At 38.3% G+C, this 24,553-nt stretch overlaps 1 protein-coding gene across 1 annotated transcript; it reads right to left on the bottom strand.

Moving 5' to 3' along the window:
* Positions 1-4,061: 4,061 nt before the first annotated feature.
* Positions 4,062-23,922, bottom strand: LOC130912392 (sodium-coupled neutral amino acid transporter 3-like). The gene is made up of 16 exons (XM_057830451.1): positions 23,771-23,922; positions 19,514-19,606; positions 14,864-14,948; positions 12,098-12,213; positions 11,149-11,222; positions 10,787-10,879; positions 10,628-10,709; positions 10,469-10,551; positions 10,264-10,322; positions 10,050-10,187; positions 7,545-7,624; positions 7,355-7,455; positions 7,072-7,196; positions 5,272-5,416; positions 5,098-5,201; positions 4,062-5,027 (listed from the first exon to the last, which is right to left on the bottom strand). Exons 2-16 carry the CDS (start codon positions 19,552-19,554, stop codon positions 4,923-4,925), a joined length of 1,431 nt encoding a protein of 476 aa, XP_057686434.1. The 5' UTR covers positions 19,555-19,606; positions 23,771-23,922; the 3' UTR covers positions 4,062-4,922.
* Positions 23,923-24,553: the final 631 nt, after the last annotated feature.

The raw sequence follows: 24,553 nt of genomic DNA on the forward strand, positions 1-24,553 counted from the left end.
TTTCTGGTGTGACAGCAATATCAATCTGTAGCAATCCACTCAGTGGCAGGGATGTCAAACACCAGTCGCACGTGCCAGAACCGACCCATACTGGGGGGGCCGATCCAGCCCGTGAGCATCATTTTTTTGCAGTGAAAAACGTGAACACAGGAGTGTAATTTTTAATAACCTTTTTCACTGTAAAATTACATATAACGTATATTACTGTATGGACATGTGACTCCAACAACCTTATTGTAGTTCCATTTTTATTTTTTTGTTTTTTTTTTTTGTTATTGTCATGCTTTACAAAAATATAGTTATTTAGTGTCCGTCTTTAGTTTGAATAATTTTCATCATCCTTTTTTTTCTGCAATCTTTTGACTATATTCATGTAGCTGCGTTTGCCCAAACGACATTTTTTCCCCTCACAATGTTATGACTGCTTTTATTTTTTTTTAAGCATGGTACACCCTCTCTGTGAATAGTTCCCACTTGCAGTAATGAGTCATTTGAGGTTTCCAAGATTTCCAGTTGAATGTAGAAATGCATGTCAAGCTAATCTTAACATGTTAAAGTACATACAAACATCCACTTTCATCTATAAATTGCATGACTAAGATTAAAAAACTGACTCATATTTTTGAAATTATGCTCCTTTTCATTTTAGATGGCTGAAATGATTTGTAACAAAACCTATGGAACATTTTGGAACGGTTGTTATTAAGAGCCACAAATATATGGATTCATATAGTGGGGCAAATAAGTATTTAGTCAACCACCAATTGTGCAAGTTCTCCTACCTGAAAAGATTAGAGAGGCCTGTAATTGTCAACATGGGTAGACCTCAACCATGAGAGACAGAATGTGGAAAAACCCCCAGAAAATAACATTGTTTGATTTTTAAATAATTTATTTCCAAATTACAGTGGAAAATAAGTATTTGGTCACCTACAAAGAAGCAAGATTTTTGGCTGTCAAAGAGGGCTAACTCCTTCTAACGAGGTCTAACGAGGCTCCACTCGTTACCTGTATTAACGGCACCTGTTTTAACTCATTATCGGTATAAAAGACACCTGTCCACTCCAAACTCCACTATGGCCAAGACCAAAGAGGTGTCAAAGGACACCAGAGACAAAATTGTAGACCTGCACCAGGCTGGGAAGACTGAATCTGCAAAAGGTAAAAAGCTTGGCAGCAATTATTAGAAAATGGAAGACATACAAGACCACTAATAATATCCCTCGATCTGGTGCTCCATGCAAGATCTCACCCCATGGCGTCAAAATGATAACAAGAACGGTGAGCAAAAATCCCAGGACCACACGGGGGGACCTAGTGAATGACCTACAGAGAGCTGGGACCACAGTAACAAAGGCTACTATCAGTAACACAATCCGCCGCCAGGGACTCAAATCCTGTACTGCCAGACGTGTCCCCCTGCTGAAGAAAGTACACGTCCAGGCCCGTCTGCGGTTCGCTAGAGAGGATTTGGTTGATCCAGAAGAGGACTGGGAGAATGTGTTATGGTCAGATGAAACCAAAATAGAACTTTTTGGTAGAAACACAGGTTTTCGTGTTTGGAGGAGAAAGAATACTGAATCTCATCCGAAGAACACAATGCCCACTGTGACGCATGGGGGTGGAAACATCATGCTTTGGAGCTGTTTTTCTGCAAAGGGATCAGGACGACTGATCAGTGTAAAGGAAAGAATGAATGGAGCAATGTATCAAGAGATTTTGAGTGAAAATCTCCTCCATCAGCAAGGGCATTGAAGGTGAGACGTGGCTGGGTCTTTAAGCATGACAATGATCCCAAACACACAGCCAGGGCAACAAAAAAGTGGCTTCGTAAGAAGCATTTCAAGGTCCTGGAGTGACCTAGCCAGTCTCCAGATCTCAACCCCATAGAAAATCAGTGGAGAGAGTTGAAAGTCTGTGTTGCCCAACGACAGCCCCAAAACAACACTGCTCTAGAGGAGATCTACATGGAGGAATGGGCCAATACCAGCAATAGTGTGTGAAAAGCTTGTGAAGAGTTACAGAAAATGTTTGGCCTCCGTTATTGCCAACAAAGGGTACATTACAAAGTATTGAGATTAACTTTTGGTATTGACCAAATACATATTTTCCACCATGATTTGCAAATTAATTCTTTAAAAATCAAACAATGTGATTTTCTATTTTTTTTTTTTTAAAATCCACATTCTGTCTCTCATGGTTGAGGTTTACCCATGTTGACAATTACAGGCCTCTCTAATATTTTCAAGTGGGAGAACTTGTACAATTAGTGGTTGACTAAATACTTATTTGCCCCACTGTATATGCCCCCTAGAACAAAAGTCTATTGACATCCCTGCTCCGTGGCTTCATATAATACAGTACTGCATTCCTAGGTTTGCGACAACAAATAAGATTGACCTTATGTAGCAGCAAAAGCCCACAAATTCCATCATTTTGTTTGAACACAATATCCTCACCTGCATAAAATATTAGCTTAGTAAACTGTCACGTACTGTAAATTCTTAAGTCTACATAACCAGCATTTTTTTTGGTATATATAAGCCTATACTAAGCTTCGTTCTTATTTGAAGTGAATCTTAAGTATGCAACAAAGAAGCAAACACCGAAATGGAAACACACAAAATGTTTGAATTTGTTCCGGTGGCAAGCAAACGAAATTGCAGGATATAGCGGTGCCTTGAGATACGAATTGTTCCACGGCCAAGCTTGGAACTCAACGCACTCCTATCTCAAATTTTTTGCACCCATTGAAATGAATGGAAATGCCATCAATCTGTTTCAGCTTTTTGCCAAAAACGGGGAAACGGGGAATATTGCACTTTACAAAAACAGAATAATAACATAACAGAGGTGGGTAGTAACGCGTTACATTTACTTGGGTAACTTTCAGAGAAAAAAAAGTACTTCCTTAGAGTAGTTTTACCATGCAATACTTTTTTTACTTGAGTAGATTTGTGAAGAGGAAATACTACTCTTACTCCACGACTTTGGGCTACACCTAGATTAGTTACATTTTATTTATTATATTCTTTATTCTACATATTTTTATTTTTGCCAGAGATGCTGACATTGGCTGTCTCAGTTTTACCAATGAGATGTTGTAACAATAGCCACATGACTATATTATAACAATCGGAGGTAAGAATTTTTTTCTCCACTAGACTGCAGTCATGCTCTTTGGACGGGTGATGTTTCATTGTTGTTGTGGTCTGAATTCCATGATTTTTGTGTCATAGTTTTGGCCTTATATGGTCATGTAGTAGGTTATAGTACAGTATAATAATGACAATTTATATAGATGAAGTTGTGCTGGGAAAAAAATAACAGTATAGATTTACACAAAAAATCAGATATTGTAAGCAGTTACTCACAGTGTGACTCTTTACCTGAGTATTCTATTCAACGAATAATTAATTTACTTGTATTTGAGTAAATTTATGGATGACTGCTTTTACTTTTTCTTGAGTATTATTATGTAAAAGTAAAGCTACTATTACTTGACTGATTTTTTTTTGGCTACTCTACCCACCTCTGTATAATAAATAAAGTTCAAAGAATTAAATAGGCTCTGCATGATGATTCAATGTTGTATTTCCTTCTGATATATTTGGCCACCTGGAGGCAGTATGATACCATTAACATATGCACACACAAAGACAAGTTTCACAACTACTGTATCCGACTCATTATGATACTGTAATATTCGTCAGAGGGAAGAAATATGCCAGGGGTAAGGATACAATAATGCCCGAACCAATGCCGATTTTTTCAAGGTGTTACTCATTTTTATATTTGGCATTTTAAAATTCTAATAACTGATTCATCGGTTGATTAAAATAAAGAATACAGTATGTATATATATATAGATTTTTTTTTTTTTTAATAATTAAATTTATTAGGTTCATGGAAGCTTCCACTTGGGGAAAATATATACATACAGTATATCCTGTATATACATAATATAATAAAAATATACAGTACCGTGCAAAAGTTTTAGGCAGGTGTCCTGCCTAAAACTTTTGCACAGTACTGTATATATATAAAATGATTTGTTTCAGGTCCATAATGCTAAGAAAACCCTTTAGTATCTGTGAACTTCACAACAAAGTGAAAAAAAGTAATTTAAAAAAATTATATTATGTTTTACATTTTTTACAAATGTTTAATTTTTTTCTGATGTTGTAATTTGTTTATAAATAAATAATAATTCATAAAAGTGAAAAAAAAAAAAAACAACACAATTTTTTTCCTATTTGACAAGGGCTATTGACTATTAATCGGTCGGGCCCCAGTTTTTTGATCAGTTCGAATGTATTTTAGCATTAAGTCAGTAGGGCTCTTGTTTTATGGCGAGGAGGATTTCTTTAGACAGTTATTTGACTGTTTGAAATACAAGTGGTGCAATTTTTCTTTGTTTTTTTGTTCAAAATGACAGTTAACTGATAGTGGCAGAAATTTTTTACTATAAATTTTTTCAACATTTGCCAAAAAGTTCACTGTCGTCGTCTTACATCAAATTGAAGCAAATTTTGGGCAGTACATCGCGAAACACTCCCATGTTGGGTCACTCGTATCTCAAGGCACAGCCCAGTGTCGCCAAGCCGCGACAGAAGTAAATGGTGAGAACCTTGGCAGTGACGTGTAGCTTTTCTGCGAACTTGTAGTTCCATAACCTCAGTGGGATCCACAACATTTTTTTCTTAACACACCTTTGCGGGATTATAAAGTAGTATCTCAAGTCAGAGCAAAGGGTGAATTCAGTCATATGTCTGAGTTCTTCTCCACTGAAGAGCCTTTCAGGTCACATTCTTTTTTCAAGGCCAACATGTACTGGCAGCCAGAGAATAACACAGGCTAATACATAGATGAGGAGGGGCTAGAGTTCACATTCTTGTTATTGCCGAGACTTCGGCGATCAACTAGTGTCCACCGCCGCTTCGCTTCTCTCCGCTCGCCCAGTCCATGCAGATAAATGACAAACTGACCACCATGAAGATGAACCCCAATGCGGCAAAGCATGCAGCCTAAAGAAGAGAGCAGCGCTGCGTGAAACAGGTAAAATGGCAATTTTTGGACGACGGAGATGGGTTGTACCTGAATTTTGGGTCTGGACTGCAAAGGTTCTTGCTCTTTGGGAACAATTCGTATGTAGAAGATTCCGGGCAGGATAAAGATGAGGCTAGGGGCTGAGGTAGCTCCTGTAGAGGAATTAGGAAAGGTCTTTTACTGAGGCCATTCTGAGCATCGGTGACAACCAAAAAAACATACCGATGAGTCCGAAAATGTCTCGGATGGAGGGCACGAAGATGACAAGCAGGTTGACCAAAATGAGGAGGAAGAATGCAATGGCGATATGTCTGGCCCAGTGGAACGGCTTGTCTGGACACAAGATCTGGAGGATGGCCCTGCGGATCTTATAGAAGAAGTCTGGAATTTGTGTCTTGTTTAGTGCTGGAGACAAACTCGTTTACAGCAGAAGCGTACAGATAAGCAAAATCCATTGTTCTCACTGATAATAGGCATGCATAAAATCTAGGAGTTAGCGTACGCACAGATGAAAAATGTTCAAGCCCAGGCATGTAAAATAGAATTTGAGAAGAGAAGAAACTGGCGAGAGCCGCTTCAAAAATATCTTTGAAGAATGATATATAGTATGGCAGAAACCTAAGGGGTTGGCACTCAAACTGGGTGGGAAGAATGATAAAAATGGGACAGTTTGTAATGCTAAAATGCAAGGTGGTGAAGGGCACTACAAAAAAAAAAAAAAAAGTGCTATAATGAACGTTCAAATTGAGGTGATTAATTGGCCACTGAAAAAAAGGTTTTTGCTATAGCCCTCATGGCTCATCTCTCAGATGTCCTCAGTTTACTCTCAGTTTGATTGACAAGCTCAGGCATTAACTAGACTTTTTTTTCTCCTCCTGTTGCTTTGTAGAAGGGAACAAGAAGCGGTTTGAAAAAACGGTTCCATATAAAAAAAACTAAGCTGCTATTCATTCAATTATATTTAAGCCTTTCAGGGACATTGTTCACTACAGAGGACAGCTATTCAAAAGGTGACATTTAGATAACCAATTAAAAAACGGTATTTTTTCTATATTTATATAATTATAAATAAATGTATAAATTAATACAATGTTAATAAAATCTGAAAGCAAAACTAGGTAACTTTTCGGTTTTGGTCAATTTTAGCGGCGCTGGTGGACTAAAGCTGTAATTTTTTGCCATAAGGACCAGTGCACACCCTTTCAGTGTCGTAAAATCATCAATCAAAAATCAATCTCCCGTTCGCCTGCAGATGGATTAAACAACATTTCTGTTGCCAGCGGCTGTGCAAAGGATGAATAGTAATAAGGTAATGAATCCAGTTGTGGCTAAACAATAGCACATGACCGTTAGCAACTGTGTGGCATCGTGTGGCTAACCACCACACCTGAGCTCGTCAGCGCTGACGAGTTCAGTTGGTAGTCACGCTAGCGAGTTAAAGCCGGATCAATATTTATTCTGTATTTCTTGGTAGCTTGCCTTTTTTTCTTCCTCAGACAAAACTTTTTGTCTCTTTCGTTGCTCTGCCATTTTGCAGAATTTGCGCGAAAGCGTTCACATCGGCTTCCATCTTTATAATGAATGGGGAAAGGGGGAAGTGACGTATGCCGTAAAGCAGTCAGCACATTTGAAATTTTTTTTGTGTGTTGCAGGGTTCCTGCCACCCTCCTCAAAATTAATTATTGCCAGTGAAATAGACACAGACCCCCTCAAGATATAAAAGAGGTGTCATTGAACTAGTTGTCAGTCGACATATTACAAATGTTATGAAAATAATTCATAAAGGTTGAAAAGTTACTTAGTGTTTCTTTAATTAGGAAAAAAAAAAACAATAGAAACAGAAAATCATGACAAATATCAAATTTCTTTAAAAGGTCTAAAGTTCAACTTTTGAATAGCTGTCCAGTGTAGTGACTTCTGTCCCTGAAAGGGTCAAATCGGCTGGCCCTCAGTGTTTCTTAAGGAAATGCCTCCCTCTGAAAGAGTTGATGTAACTTTAAAGTAACTCGATTTGGCTTTTACCGGGAAAAGAACCACAGGCACAGTCAGCGTGACGGCCACGAGCACGGCCAAGCGCACACAAAGGATCAGTACGTCAAGGGGGTCTACACGGATGTAGGTGTGCAGAAGTTCAGACTCCACGGCACCTGCAGAGGGAAAAACAAACAACCTTTGACGTCCTGCTCAGTCTTGGCCTTCATTCAGTACACTGTAAAATGTATATGTAGCTTGAAAGTGAACAACAAGCGGGTCATTCATTTGAACCTGTTCATAGCAAGCAAACAGGGTGATCTTTCAGTCTTACCGAAAAAAGTCAGATACCCAAAAAGCGCTGTTAGCAGGTACATGACAAACATGGCCAAGATGGAAATGTTGGCAACATTCTGCATACGCTTTTTGGTGGCACTAGAGGCAAGAAGTCAACAATCAGTCGTGCTGTATTTGGACGTAATGAGTTATCACGTGATAGCACACAGTCCGACATCGCGACTTACTCGCGTAGCTCTGTGTAAATGGGCAGAACTTCAGGGTGGCAGACAAACGCAAAGGCCAGAATTGGGATGGTGTACGCCGTCTGAAAGCAAATCATGTGAAGGTTTTTAAAAGCTGGAAACTGCACTTGCACCCAGAAATATGAGATAAAATGATACAGTGGGGCAAATGAGTATTTAGTCAACCACTAATTGTGCAAGTTCTCCCACTTGAAAATATTAGAGAGGCCTGTAATTGTCAACATGGGTAAACCTCAACCATGAGAGACAGAATGTGGAAAAAAAAAACAGAAAATCACACAACGACAGCCCCAAAACATCACTGCTCTAGAGGAGATCTGCATGGAGGAATGGGCCAAAATACCAGCAACAGTGTGTGAAAAGCTTGTGTAGAGTTACAGAAAACGTTTGGCCTCCGTTATTGCCAACAAAGGGTACATAACAAAGTATTGAGATGAACTTTTGGTATTGACCAAATACTTATTTTCCACCATGATTTCCAAATAAATTCTTTAAAAATCAAACAATGTGATTTTCTGTTTTTTTTCCACATTCTGTCTCTCATGGTTGAGGTTTAACCATGTAGACAATTACAGGCCTCTCGAATATTTTCAAGTGGGAGAACTTGCACAATTAGTGGTTGACTAAATACTTATTTGCCCCACTGTATATATTAGTGGTTACCAAACATTTTGCAAGTACCGCTGCAAAGAATTCTTGACTCTCCAGGTAACACCATCACGACCAATTATTTTATTGGTTGCCATTGACAATGCGAGACGTCCAATCTATTACCACTGTGAGGGCTGCCAGTTGCCAGACTCTCCCAGTCAAAATGGATTGGACGTCTTGCGCTGTCAATGGAACTGAAACATGAGGATTAACAGCCAGTCCTCCCAGTTCAAATCAATTAGTCGTCTATCGCCTTTATTGGAAGGCACCGTGTTAAAATATGTTAGTAATGTAGGCCAAAATATTCAGGGACAAAATTGCATTGGGGTTGTAGTTATTTTTAGAAGACACATTTTGAGCATGAACATTATTATTATTATTCCTAGATTTTTATTATTTATTTTTTTTATAGATCTTAGGGGAAAATGAATGAAATGGTTGTGTGCTTAAGGAATGAGTTACGGTAATTTTCAAACTATAAGGAGCACCTTACTAAAAGCCGCCACCCACCAAATTTGACACTAAAATGACATTTGTTCATAGATAACCGCACTGGACTATAAGCCGCAGATGTCCTCACTATATTATGGGATATTTACACAAAAAGATATTACTTCATATATGACACAGATATAACACTTTATTTGACAGTGGCATCATAACACTGTCATAAGACCAAATGAACCACCATGAAGCTTTGAACAAATTGGTTGTGAAGCATCATTGCTTCAAAAAGCTTCGTTTGACCATCACCGCTCCCTTGGGAGAGACAGTCAACCACTGCTGCCACCTGCTGTCAATACTGTTGTCATCCAACATGCCTCCCAGCATGCATTGCATCACTACAGATGTAAATTACAATCAAAATTCATGTTCTGTGCTAATTATTTCTTCATTTACTGTTCCGATCGTTTCATTAATTGCTAGTTATGGTATTTGGTAACACTTTATTTGACAGTGGCGCCATAAGACAACCATAAGACACTCATAATTATGACATGACACTGTCATGAGCATTATTGAATGCTTATAACAGATGTCATATAGTGAAATAGTCAAATCAAAAACGTTGCTTAACTTCACTCCTAAACATTATTTTTCTTTGAATGAGGTGTTTTTTTTTTTATTGAAAATATTTTTAATTGAAGCAGCTTTTTTTTTTTTTAAATAATAAAGACACAAATCTACCTCCAGAGAACACAACCTCCTAACACAATAAAATTATTGAAATCTCATTTTAAAAAAATACACTTGTAAACAAACATGTATTCAGGCATTTTCATTGACAGACAGACGGACGGATGGACGAACAGACAGACAGACAGACATTTTTGGAGATTCCGTGTGTTCCTCTGGCTTGATTTTGCAGTTACTTTGTCAACACACTGCTTCCTTCAACCGCAATTCATATTATTCTTTCTAAATCGGAATTTCCGAGCAGACATTTTGCAAGATGGAGCCGCCCATATTTCGCTCAGGAAACTTATCTATACAGTATACAGAAAAAATATCATACGTTCTTTTTGTTTGTACGCATCTTTTTTGTTTACTTTTTAACATTGGTATTTTTCCAAATGAACATTTCTGACTGGTGTTTTTGTTGTTGTTTTGTTTTGTTTTGTTATTGTGCTGTTGTTCTCAAATGGTCATAAAGTTTTTTTTTTTGTTATTGTGCTGTTGTTCTCAAATGGTCATGAAGTTTTTGTTGTTGTTGTTATTGTGCTGTTATTCTTAAATGGTCATAGAAAAAAGGAAAAATATATCTGAATACAAAATTGTCTCCGTGCTGTTCTACTTGCAAAGACAATTGAAGAACAGAAACAATTCTGGGCTCACCTGTGAGTTAATGGTGAATAGCTTGGCATCACAAAATTCTTCCATATCTTCAGTAATTGTGTAGTTGTCAGCATCGAGTGTTTCGTTCAGATGACTGTCCTCCAGTGGACACAAGATGTTGAATTTCTTATAGATCACCTGGTGGGAATTTGGGGGGAGTGCATTAATTCACAAGGTCAGATGTTCCACTCTTGGACTGAAAAGTACTACTTACCGAAATAAGGAAAAACACCATACATGAAAGAGAGAAGCCGCTTGTATATCCTAGATAACCTGAAGGGGGATAAAAACTACATGATGGAACTTGCAACTGATAATGAGTACAAACAAAAGCTACACTCTGTAAGTTCTGACCACAAATGTGTACGCAACAAAACGAACAAAGGGGTGAAATGGAATGACAGGAAATGAAATCGTACCGAGTTGTTTCATGAGTGCAAGAGGAAGGATGATGGCAGCGCTAACAATGATGATCAAGTAGTTGCCATTCAAGAACCACTCTCTGAGACCATACAAATAACAATCAGTGTACCAAAATCTGAAGTTGTCATTGAATTTGAATTATGATTGACACTCACCCAGTGTTTTCATGCTTGCCAAGAAAAGCCTGAATAACCAGAGGGAGCTCTGATTTGACGATAAAGAGATAGCTGGACATCGCTGAAAAAAAGAAAAAAAAATCGGCTCAGTGCTATCCTTGATTATTCATCGTCAGAGTACAAATAATAGCATTCTACCTCCAATGTTGTGTACTGTGATGATGCTACCCGCCAGAATTTTCCCCGGTGGACCAAATGCTCTGTTGCCAAGCTGCTCGTACGCTCGGATGCCTGGAAAGAGCAAAAACCTTAGCGATGCAGCCACCAAAGTAGACCTTGCAACACGGTTGTGCAAACTTTATAATGAGGAATTTCTTCTTTTACATTGCCATCAATTGACGAAAGTAACCGTTATAACGGTTTGTGTCAGTTTTTAACTTTATCATCTGCTGTGGGCCATGACAAAATGGACCACGGGCCGCACATGGAACCCAGACCGTAATTTGAACACCCTCTTTGAACAGTATAGTGACGGATGTGGTGAGCATAACTCCTCCTACCAACAACTCCTGCACTTCTCAGTAGTAGGTGGATTGAGTACGCAGACAGAATAGCAATGAACACCAACAGGATTCTGAAACAGACAACAGCAAGTGGTTTTGCTTGCTGTGAGATATAATGATATATACCGTAAATGGGATTTTGACAACGATTATTTTTGCGATTAGTTGATTATTCGGCTCATGTACAAATCAGATGTTAATTTACTGTTACATTACTCTTAACATTTTAGCTGTAAATGTGCATTGGAACCAGAAACTGTGCTCTGAGAAAAGTTTGATATGAATACTAGGTAACTCTATTGTTTTCCAAAACAATGTTACTTGTGTTCTGGTGTTTGCACCAAACATATACTGTATTTCGCAATTTTGGGGCAACTTTGCTTTTTAGTTGGAGCATAACAAAAAATCCCAAACAACTGAGTGAAAATATGTTACGGAAATGAACAAGGACCACATATAAAATAAGAAAAACTGACATTAACAACAGCAGGACTGTGCCTCTTCCCAGGATAACTCTCCCTTCTTCCCCCTCCCTCCTCACCACGGGACGGCACACGACTGATCCAGCCTTGGATCTGCTGGCTATATTTAACTTCTTAAATCTGGTTTAGAGAAGCTGTGTGCGTGTGCATGGCATGCCTCCATTATAGCTCATTGTTCAATGCAATTCTTCAGAGGTACAACCTATCTGATCATGCTGCAGAACCTATATACTGAGTAGTATAGTACACGGCCTATGGAGAGAGACGGTCCCTTTTTGCTGCTCACGTATGAACACACCCATGCGTCATGCATGTCTTCTACAAACTTAAAGTGCTGTGTCATTTCAAATGTAAACCTGGAAGTACGTTCACTCCTCAATAGAACTCCCTAATGAGGTGAGCTAGTGAAGGAAAGAGTCTCTGTTTAATGGCGAATGAAATTAAAGCTTGTGGTCCATACTCACATAAATAGAAGGATTCCAGTGTTGGACATGGCAAAGGCCAATCCCAGAATTCCGCTGCCCATAATGGCGTTGCTGAGGTTAAAAATGGACATCCCGAATGAAGTCTTTCCTTCGAACTGCAGCGAACGGACATCAGACACAATGGGTTTTGGGTTAATATTGGGGCCTGACTGATACAGACTTTTTTAGGTTCGGTTGTTTTGCAGGTAAAAATGTGTTTGGGGTGGAGTCATTTAAGCATTTGAAGTAGGCATGTGCCGGTTACCAGTTTCAAGGTTTATGTGGTATGAAAACGTCCCGGATTCAAAACCACTAAAATTTTCCGTCATACCATAGAACAGTATTAGGTATTTTTTATGTCCCAGAAATGCAGCGAGAAATGGCTTGGAGTGGCAACGCTCACATCTTCCCCTCCGGTTGTTGCTCTGTTCTATGTGTCGGTGACACTGCTGTTGCTGTCAAAGCTACACCTGAGCTTTTTCAAAACCCTCTCAAAAAAGTCAAGTCTAGTATGAGAGTATTTCGGGTACCAAAAAGAAACAGAGGAGGAAGGACAGCCAACGTGCAGGCAACACCTCCAACATGATTTCAGATTTACGTGGCCACCATCCGTCACTTTACACAAAATTTAAGGTAAGTAAATGCTGTCATGAACGATTCCCACCAGCTACGAGAATTCACTCCAGCGTGTTTCGTGTGTCTAGCTATGGTAAAATAAATACTATAACGTCAGCTTGTTAAAGAGGCTTTTAATGTGGCTGGTTAGCATGCCAAGACGGATAACTTGTTTCCTCACTATCCTCAAGTGAGTAGTAGTGGTATACAGTATTAACCCAGAAAAGCTCACAATCCTGCATCATAACTGGGACTGAGAGAAAAATATGTAGAAAATGAGCAAGTCTCTAAAAATTTTGAGATGGAGCTTTAAATTGAAATGCTACCCCCCGCATATACTGGACTGTCTGAGACAGTCCTGTATATATACACAGGACTGTCTCAAAAAATTTGAATATTGTGTATTCTAATTTCCTGAGACAGTCCAGTATATATATATATATATATATATATATATATATATATATATATATATATATATATATATATATATATATATATATATATATATATATATATATATATATATATATATTAGGGCTGTCAAACGATTAAAATTTTTAATCGAGTTAATTACAGCTTAAAAATTAATTAATCGTAATTAATCGCAATTAATCGCAATTCAAACCATCTATAAAATATGCCATATTTTTCTGTAAATTATATATATATATTCTGTAAAATAATTTGTTGGAATGGAAAGATAAGACACAAGATGGATATATACATTCAACATACGGTACATAAGGACTGTAGTGGGCATTTCACTCTACTGTCATTTAAATCTGTCTATGCTGTCCTCACTCCGAAGCGTCTACTTTTTCCAAAGCTAGACAGCTAGTGAACGACGCCTTAATAATCAGACTTCTTCCTTTTTCATCTGATTTATTAATAAAATAGCCTCAAACCATTGTCCTCTTTAGACCATCGTAAAACTACAAAAAAAAAAAAGGACAAAAGCATTGCTTTAGCAACGTTAGCTTAGCACGCTATACAGGTTCACTCAACATAAACAAAAGGCATCTCATACAAAAAATAGAACATTTCGCTTACTATCATAATATGTACATTCTTTACAACAACCATACTTACGGACAAATCTTGTCCAAGGATCATATAAGCACAACATTACAACATAGGCGTCAGCCCGAGACGTCGTGCAGCCATATTGAACTGGCAAGAAAAAAAAACACCATGTCGCAAAGCGACCACAAGAGTTCGCTGTTAGACAGCACAAAAAGCCTTGCTGTAAAACTTACCAAAAGGCAGAATACTGTTTGAGCGGCACATGTGCGTTAATTGCGTCAAATATTTTAACGTGATTAATTAAAAAAATAAATTACCACGCGTTAACATGAAAATTTTGACAGCCCTAATATACATATATATATATATATATATATATATATATATATATATATATATATATATATAAAATGTAAAATTAATAATATTTAATATAATTTAAATATATATATATATATAATTGAAAATGAATAATTAATAATATTAAATATAATTTAAAATATATATATATATACATTTTGCAGTGTTTTTACTTTTTTATGGAAAATAATTATTTTTATTGTTATGATTAGCAACTTGAGCTGTGGCTGTGGGTTTAGTCTATAAGTTCTATTTATTTCAATTTGATTTTAAATATTGCAGTTGTTTATTTTTTGTGATTTTATTTATTTTATTATATTCACATTGATGTTCCAATTTGCAAATATGTTGTGAAAAAAAATGGAACTGTTCAATGGAAAACCCATTTTAACCCATCAATACCTTGATACCGTCAAACTCTCATACCGGCACATGCCTAATTTGTAGTAATCTAAGTAATATCTTCTTCTTTGGTCCTTTAATGCTTACAATAAATTATAGAAAAATAATCTGGAATTTTCAAAAACTAAAAACAAACAAACAGACAAAAAAAAAAAAAAAAAAAAAAAAACCTGATTAATTTAAGGCCATGAATGTATGCAGTATCAGGCAAGAATATGACATGGATACATGATCTGTTTAACTGGAAAACGATTTATTTTTCAAGCTATACATAGATTTGATCCGATAAAAATTACTTAATTAAACCTGCTTCTCAATTAATCGGTGAATAAAATCCACATGCAAGAGAGTAAAAGAACTCACATCTGTGAAGTGTGTTTCTTTTTTGGCACCAGCTTTATGTGGGAGGAATTCTTCATGCTCGGCCATGCCGTCCAGCCCATCAAAGCTACAAAGCAAATAGAGCACATGTTGAACATGAATGCAGAGGGGTTATTAAAAATAACGGCAGCTTGTAAGCGGATGCGTGGAAAAGCATTTACGACTTTTATCAATGAGATTCTGTTTGACTTTGGTTGACCTTTCTCTTTGTTTGCAACTCCCTTCCCTCTATCCAGGTCACGCTCATCTAATGATTACACACAAGTGACATCCGGGTGCCTTCATTCAAGTATTTATCAAGTATGATTTTTAGCAAGGAAGCTATTACCGTATGTATTTGAGTGCATTTCCTTTTTTTAAATTGTGTTTAACAAAAGGAAGGAATATTATAGTAAAGAATTATCATATTATAATATTTATTATATATAACAGGATATTATTTTTATAATTATAAAAAGGTGTATAAATTATGGCCCTAAGTATCACTCAGAAATCAACAATTTCCCCCCATAGTATTTATTTCATTGCATACCAATGATGGCGGTCAATGTCCAATTCATTTAAACTGGGAAGACTGGCTGTGAATGCTCATGGTTCAGTGCCGTTGAGAGCGCGATACCATGCACCCTGCTCAATCAAAATGGATTGAATATCTAACACCGTCAATAGCAAGTTAAATGAGTGCCCTTTAATGGTAAAGTCCTACCTTCCCCCCCAAAAATCATATTTTGTGCATGAAAAGGTGTCTTAATGGCACATTTCAGTTATTAACCTTTACACTGCCATTGACAACAGCAGACGTCCAGTCTAGACTTTGAATGGCGATTGAATTGCTGCCAGCCCACAGTCATAATGTATTAAACGTCTCTCGCTGTCGATGGTAGCCAATAAACTGAGTACGGTATGCTTAGCCGATTTTTGTTGATAGCGTGTTTCACATCTTCTTCTTTTCCTTTCGGCTTTTCCCTTCAGGGGTCAGTGTCTTCATCTAACCCTGTCGTCTGCATCCTCTGCTCTCATACCAACTACAGCGGTACGAAAAAGTATCTGAACATTTTGGAATTTCTCACATTTCTGCATAAAATCACCATCAAATGTGAGCTGATCTTAGTCAAAATCACACAGATGTAAAAACGGTGTCTGCTTTCACTAAAACCACCCAAACATTTATAGACCCTACCCACCGACGTCACAAAACCACGTGCTCGCTGTATGGTTCCGCCCCCTTGTCCGTCAGTTTGTCTCTGTATTAGCATTGGTTTCAATTGATCGAGGAATTTAAAATGCATTTCATGGAAGACCCGGTGCTTTCGGATGCCGTAAACTCACTGGATGTGTTGCATAAAAGGCGTTATGTGGAAAAGCTTCGTTCTATACAGTCGCCAGATCCATATTTGATGCCCAAATCGATGTTTTTCGACCCACTGTCTTCGCCCTGTCTGCCTGACATCTGCTAGCTACCTTGAACTGTACAACTATCTTGTCCACACAAAATCAGCCTATTCTCACGAAAGTTTAAAAAACTTTAAGAGCTTGGAGGCTTATAAATACTTCGTTGCTGGTTGGGTGAAACAGGTCCTCGTCCACGAAAATTCGGCAGGAATCTATCTTGTGCTTGGAAAGGTGAGTTACGAAATTTTCAATTCAAAATCTTTTGTTATTGCTAACATCCACTGTCAAGTCTAATGTATTTCATGTCGTTTGTCAATGGAGTTAGGGCTTTTAATGTTTATATGGTTTAGCGATAGCACTCTCACTACATACATACGTGTATGTTGTCGGCGATTAGCCTAGCAATGATATTAATTGTGGTTGTCAGCCCAAAACCCTCTAAATATATATTAAATGCATCTTACCAGATATAAAATGACTACTACATAATCTGTGGTAATCGTTTGGAACCCAGTTTTCTCGTCGAATTGCAGCAGCCCATCTCGCTCTCTTCTCTCCGGGTCTCTCGGAATCCGGTAGAACTTCAAGTCTCTCCGTCTTCTCCGTCTATCTTCTTTGTTATTGCAACCGACCGCCACACACGGCTTCACCATTTTGATTATTAATGTTAGCGAGCAGAAAAACACGTCGTAAATAGGAGGAATGTACGTAGCCGTAACAGGGAAACATGATGTGTTGACGGACAAGTGGGCGGCACCAGTCAGGAGGAAGGAGTTGTGACGTCACGTGGGTAGGGTCTATAGGTTTTCATATTTTAATGAGGATAGTATGCAAACAATGACATAAGAGGGAAAAATAAATAAGTGAACCATCACATTTAATATTTTGTGCCCCCCCCCCACCCTTTTGGCAGCAATAACTTCAACCAGACGCTTCCTGTAGCTGCAGATCAGTCTGACACATCGATCAGGACTAACCTTGGACCATTCTTCTCGACAAAACTGCTGTAGATCAGTCAGATTCCTGGGATGTCTGGCATGAATCGCTGTCTTCAGGTCATGCCACAACATCTCAATGGGGTTCAAGTCTGGACTCTGACTTGGCCACTCCAGAACATGTATTTATTCTTCTGAAACCATTTTGAAGTTAATTTACTTCTGTGTTTTGGATCATTGTCTTGTTGCAGCATCCATCCTCTTTTTAGCTTCAACAGTTTGACAGGCGGCCTCAGGATTTCCTGCAAAACATCCTGATAAACTTTTGAATTCATTCTTCCATTAATGATTGCAAGTTGTCCAGGCCTTGAGGCAGCAAAACAGTCCCAAATCACGATGCTCCCTCTACAATGTTTTACGATAGGGATGAGGTGTTGATGTTGGTAAGCTGTTCCATTTTTCCTCTACACATGACGGTGTGTGTTACTCCCAAACAATTCAACTTTGGTTTCATCCGACTACAAAATATTTTGCCAAAACGTCTGTGGAGTGTCCAAGTGCCTTTTTGCGAACATTAAATGAGCAACAATATTTTTTTTATACAGCAGTGGCTTCCTCTGTGGAGTCCTTCCATGAACACCATTCTTGGCCATGGTTTTACATATAGTTGATGTGTACACAGCGATATTGGACTGTGCCAGTGATTTCGGTAAGTCTTTAGCAGACACTCTGGGGTTCTTTTTTAGCTTTCTGAGTATTCTAACTCTTGGCGTCATCTTTGGTGGACGGCCATTCCTTGGGAGAGAAGCAACAGTGCCAAACTCTCTCCGTTTGTAGACAACCTCTCTGACTGTCGACTGATGAGCATCCTGGCTTCTAGAAATGGTTTTGTATCCTTCCCAGCTTTATACAGATCAACAATCCTTGATCGTAGGTCTTCAGACAGCTCCTTTGACCTAGCCATGATTCACATCAGACAAGGCTTCTCATCAAGCAATTTTTACTTTTACCTTTTTTTGTGTTTGTACTTTAAACCACTCATCGGTGATTAGGCACACACCAGACTTAAATGGTTTGGTACAAAATGGTTTTAATGGGTCTTTAAGTCTCCTTAGGCAGAGGGTTCACATCCAAACATCCAAACCACCAACCGAAATGGGCTGGAATTGACCAGCACCTCCCATTTGAAATGCATTGTATAGAGGAATTGGCCAAGATTAGTCCTGATCGATGTGCCAGACTGATCTGCAGCAACAGGAAGCCTCTGGTTGAAGTTATTGCTGCCAAAGGGGGGCCACAAAATATTAAATGTGATGTTTCATTTACTTATTTTTCCTTCTTCTGTCATTGTTTGCATGCTATCCTCACTAAAATAAGAAAACCTATAAATGTTTGGGTGGTTTTAGTTAAAGCCGACACTGTTTTTTTATCTGTGTGATTTTGATAAAGAGCACATCACATTTGATGGTGATTTTATGCAGAAATGTGAGAAATTCCAAAAGGTTCAGATACTTTTTTATACCACTGTACCTTCATGTCCTCTTTAAATACATCCAAAAAGCTCCTTTTTGGTCGTCCTCTTGACCTCCTGCTAGGCGTATTTAAGAAGAAGAAGCTAGTTTTTCGAAAAACGCTGGAGTACAGGCAATTGCATCTCAAAGGAAAACTGATTCTATTTTGAGATATTTTTGGGTGGTGTGCAGTGAGGTATTTCTCATGTGAAATGTGTGCATTCAATGGCATTCGTGAAACACTAGGCAGCAAACGTGGTAAGCAGTTAGCGACCAAAGCAATTCATAATTCAGTATCTTGTTCAAGGACACCTCAGCAGCAAGCAGGTGCAGGTTTAAAACTGCCAACCTTTCAGCCATGATACCAGTCAAGCCAAAGCCTGCCTCTGTGTATAACTATATGAGGGTATATAAAATGTCTATGATTTTCCAGGTAAAACAGAGTGTCTTTTTATGTTAAATATAGTCTTTTAGGAGTGATCTTGGCCAACATGTCAAGACGGCATAAAGCGTGTGACCAGAAAGTTTGATTATGCAGACTGGCGTGCTCACATTTGGTTGAGGCACCGTCCAAACGTCTCCGCAAATGTTTTTCTTCTCCTAAGAAGCAAGTATTTGTGGCTTGATCTTATCATAGGATGTGAAAGCACTTCATTTTGGAATTAAATTTTTAAACAAAGACACGTAGAAGTAAGATTAAAATAATTCTCTCAGGAGTAAGAATCTGCTTTTGTGTCATTCTTGTGTGTCATTAATAGTGTTTGCGCTCCATATACTGTATATGTAAATCTTACCCGTCTTCTCGACTGTGCCCGTTAATTTTCTGAAGCTCCATTCTAATGTAGTGCGGAGGTGGATTGGTGGACTGATTAAATCCTCTTCAGGCTCTAAGAGGAGAAAAAAAACAGGCTCATTTAATTTAGGACACTTCCTGTAATCCCATATATAGGCAGCCATTATCTAGGCATGCTTAACTTTAGGTGGGAATGGGATTGTTTGAACACTGCATGGGTTTCACTCCGACACATTGTAGATGTAGTTGAAAACGCAGAAAAATTACCATATTTTTGGACTATAAATCGCAGTTTTTTTCAAAATTTGGATGGGGGTGCGATTTATACTGTGGAATATGTGTGAAATTATTACCACATTATTATATCATTTCACATGTTATTTTGGTGTTTTGGAGTAATACTGATGGTTTGGTAAACTTCTTAGCATGTTCTTTATCTTTATGCTACAGTTATCTGAATAACTCTTAATAGCTATGTTACGTTAACATATGAGCCACGTTCGAATTTCGTTGTTCATGCATAATGTAACATTACCATACTGTACACTTATTCAGCATGTTGTTCTCTATTGTATTTTTATTTCATTTTAAATTGTCTTTCAAGATGACATATCTGTTCTATGTGATGGATTTTATCAAGTAAATTTCCCCCCCCAAATGCGACTTACTATATACTCCGGTGCGACTTGTATATAATTTTTTCCTCTTCATTGCACATTTTTAGGCTGGTGCGACTTGTACTCAGGTGCGACTTATAGTCCGAAAAATATGGTAACTAAATACTGTATTGATGGCAGTAATTTCCAATGTAAGAAATTCTTTAATTGGCTCTTAGTAGGGGTATAAATGATCAGTTTCATGACGACACGATATATTATTGAGTTTTTGGATAACGATATAATATTTTCGATATTATACTCTGCTAGGATTACGTTTCTATTCGTTTACATATACACATTTTTAACAATTCTGTAGCTGAAACATTTCAAGGGGTTCAATCCCGGGCTCCGGCCTTCCTGTTTGGAGTTTGCATGTTCTCATTGTTGGTTTTCTCCCGATACTCCGCTTTCCCCCCACATCCCAAAAACTTGCATAGTAGGCTGATAGAACACTCTAAATTGTCCGTAGGTATGAGAGTGTGCGCGAATGGTTGTTCGTCTTGCTGTGCCCTAGGATTGGCAGGCAACCGATTTAGGGTGTACTCTGCCTACTATCTATAGTTAACTGGGATTGGCTCGCGCTCTCCCCTGACCCACATGAGTTTAAGCGGCTTGGAAAATAAATGAATGAAAACAGCCATCCATTTTTCAAGCTATATCGATATACACCCTTATTTATTTAGCTATCTTAACTGTTAGGGTTAGCGTCGACACATATGGTGTCAATCCAAAAACAAATGCTTAAGTGTAATGCTGCCACTTAGGGCTTCTACTAGAATACAAAATGTCTGGAAATTGTCTGTCATGTCTAGAAAAGCTTCCTAGAACACTTTTTTTTAATATCCTACAAAGGATTTGAATAGGGGTGTGTAGACTTTTTATACACAGTCCATAGCAAGCAAGACTTCCTCTTGAATAAATAACAACTACTGCAAACGAAAAACAACAAAAATGCCATGAGTCGAGTGGAGACATCATGGAGACATGCACGCTGTCAACGTGACTGCCTCAGGGTCAGACAACAAACACAGTGCGAGGACTAGGAGAAAAAGAGGGTTGGTCTGCACTCGTGCCACAGGGTCATGAGATACTTCCTCAGTTTGCAGGTCATCCACACGCCCTCTGAATTCTCACATGTGACCCCAAAGCACACATTTATACACAACATTGTGTTACATTCCACACTCTTTTCCCTCCACTCCCACAATCGTCACACAAGAAGACTGTTGACGTTGAATGAGTCTTAAGACAGGAAAACGCACTAACTGGCTTCTTTTTTTTGAATGTTGTTTTTATTCCTAAAATACAATCAACTGAGTTGTGTCATACCCTCTTTTTTTTCTCAGGAGTATACGGAATTTTCCCAGGCATATGGATGACAAATTTGAGAAATGAATTTCATGGAATGTATCCAGGCTTCAACTAAGAAGAATATAGGGAAGCCTGGTTAACTTCAAACTGCATATATACATTAGGTTTTTCTTGTAATTTGCTCAAAGTAATTCAAACTTCTAGAAAGTGAGTAGAATTTACAGTAAATTTTTGCCCGCGTTTGCTGATTGTCCATATAAAACAAAGCCTCGACCACCCACCCTCTGTTACCTGAAATACCTGTTAAGCGACTGTTGAGACAGCCTAGTAAGAAATTAAATCATAAGGGAAGAGAATTTTGCGCTTACACAAGTATGGTTCATCAATGCAATTTCCAGATTCTTGAACGTGTCACTTTAATTTGTTCAAACAATTCAAACACTATGGCTATGCTGAGTCATCATAACGCACAGGAAGGAGACGGGTTCTGTGTCACAGAAGTGAATCTGCTTTGTCTGAAATGTGAATTTTAAATTCAGGAACAAATGTAAAATGAGTTCATGAAAATGGTGTCTGAAGCTGGTAAGGGTACATCGTGAGCCACAGTGAAACAAGTACTGTACTGACAGGGTGTGAATGGCCAAACAGACAGGAAAAAGCGATTACACCATGAGAAACAAAAAAAAAAACTCAGATTACAGACATTGACAAAGACCTCAATTTTTTAAAAGACATGTCCTATGGTCTGACAGAATTGAAATGGAACTGTATGGCCACAATGAGCATCACACAGGCGGCCATGGAGCAGTTGGTAGTTGCAGAGAAAACTAAGCCAACTTTGAAATGCGGAGCTTGTTTGGCTCCAGAAGGGACTGGTGCACTTGGCAAAATAGCAGGCATGATAAAGAAAGGAACATATGATGTATTGTAATATGCACAGTAGGCAAAAAAGATATAATTCACTGGTTATGTTAGTGAAGGAACCATAATATAGAACAACAAGAATACACATCCACATTACGGTAAAAGTTCAGCCAGGCAAGCGCAATGTATTATGTGACATAGCATAGTGAAACTGTGAAGTTCCCAAAATGTGACCTCTGCAGTGCCCTCCAGGTTCTTCTTTCTCCAGGGTCAACTTTGAGAGTATCATTCTCATCAGAGAAGAAGGCTTTTATAATCAGATACATTCGTATCTGTCACTTCCCTTCTCAAACAGACATGACATTACTTCAATGAGAAGAAAACCTTTTCTTAGAAGTCATTTTTAGTTGAGCGAGAGCGAAAGAAAGAATCTTTTGTGAACTACCGGTATTAGTACCGTATTTTTCGGACTATAAGTCGCATTTTTTTTCATAGTTTGGCTGGGGGTGCGACTTATACTCTGGAGCGACTTATGTGTGAAATTATTAACAAATTATTATATCATTTCACATGTTATTTTGGTGTTTTGTAGTGACACTGATGGTTTAGTAAACTTGTTAGGATGTTCTTTATGCTTTAGTTATCTGAATAACTCTTAATAGCTATGTTACATTAACATACGAGCCACGTTCGAATTTCGTTGTTCATGCATAATGTAACATTACCATACTGTACACTTATTCAGCATGTTGTTTTCTTTTGTATTTTTATTTTAAATTGCATCTCAAGATGACATCTGTTCTATGTGTTGGATTTTATCAAGTAAATTTCCCCCCAAAATGCGACTTATACTCCTGTGCGACTTATAGTCCGAAAAATATGGTAGTTTTCTTATTTCAGATTTTCCTCAATATCATCCATAAAGCAGAACAATTGAAATTGACCCATAAAACACTGATGTGTACCATATGTAATGGACACACCATTTGAAGTAGGTGAGTTGTCAGTGGCTAGTCATGTTCCAGTACCATTCACGACGATAGACGTCCAATCCATTTTGACTGGGAGGGGCTTGTAGTCCAGTTGGATTGGATGTGTATCATCAATAATGGTAGCCAATCAGTTACTTTTATGTTCACAATTATGGAAAAATGAAGCATAAAGTCATTCAATAAAAGTAGTGGAAACTGTATTTTTTTAGTCTGAAGCATTTAGTACAACACTAATACCCATTGCCTGCAAAGTTTAACTAGAAGCTGCATGACAGAATAATATAAGACCAACCAAGACAACTCATCTGTGTTCAGCATCGCTTAGCACATGGTGCTGTCTGATGCAAGACCAGCTCACTATTGACAGTTACTGCCCCACCTCCCCCCATTTCATAAATGTACAATAAACTTCTCACACAGTCAAATACTTACCCAGGTGTACAGGAGCGACAAATTGCCTTCTTTCCACAAATACAAGTCCTGGAAATGGACTGCAAAGAATCCGCGTGTTCCTTCACTCTGTACCTAAACTAGTACTATGTAATTACAATGCCTTCCTCCCTCTGGAGTTGCTTGACCGTGGTGGGAGGAGAGAGTGAGGGAGATTATAGGAGGGAAATAAGTGAGTGGAGAAAGGAAACACCCACAGTTAACCCTTTGCTAAACCACAGGTGGAGTCTCACGCAGGTGTTTTCACAGCATGAAATGGAGAAGTCGTTTTGGCTGAAGCTTGTAGCTCGAGGCCGTAAGGCTGCAAGTCAGTCATCACGTACACAGGAATGAAAGTGTGGACACATTCCCTTGCCATTGCCGCTTATGCAACCAGAGAGGAGTGGCAAAACAGGTGTCACCTGAGGTGGGCTTTGTTGCAGCATGCGTGGATCCTCACAGAGGCTGGAAGTCACACTGATGCTATATTGGTTAAGTAGATAAGGTAGATAAGTGCTTTCTTAAGGCTGCCAGCATGTGATTGTACTTAGGAGTGGAAACAGTGGGCGAGTTATCATGTAAGTCCCTAAACCACACACGAAAGGAGGGAGGGCAGAATGAGTTTACTGTACCGTACTGTATCTACTGTACTTAATACTGTGTGAACTAGAATTTTTGAGATGGATGCTGATTCCTTTATTCAGAAGAATAAAATTAAGATATCCAATAGCCAATTCAACTTAATCATTGCCTATGATGTGAACAGTCCAAATGTTAACTGCTATT

This window comes from Corythoichthys intestinalis, chromosome 2 (assembly GCF_030265065.1).
Source record: "Corythoichthys intestinalis isolate RoL2023-P3 chromosome 2, ASM3026506v1, whole genome shotgun sequence".
Lineage (NCBI taxonomy): Eukaryota > Metazoa > Chordata > Actinopteri > Syngnathiformes > Syngnathidae > Corythoichthys > Corythoichthys intestinalis.

Bases quoted from the DNA above. Each gene is read 5' to 3' on its own strand.
- LOC130912392 (XM_057830451.1), bottom strand. From the start codon at position 19,554: ATGGAGCTTCAGAAAATTAACGGGCACAGTCGAGAAGACGG. The intron at 14,949-19,513 runs GTAAGATTTACA...TTTGCTTTGTAG, and splicing joins GGGCACAGTCGAGAAGACGG to CTTTGATGGGCTGGACGGCA. The intron at 10,323-10,468 runs GTACGATTTCAT...ATCCCCCTTCAG, and splicing joins TGCACTCATGAAACAACTCG to GTTATCTAGGATATACAAGC.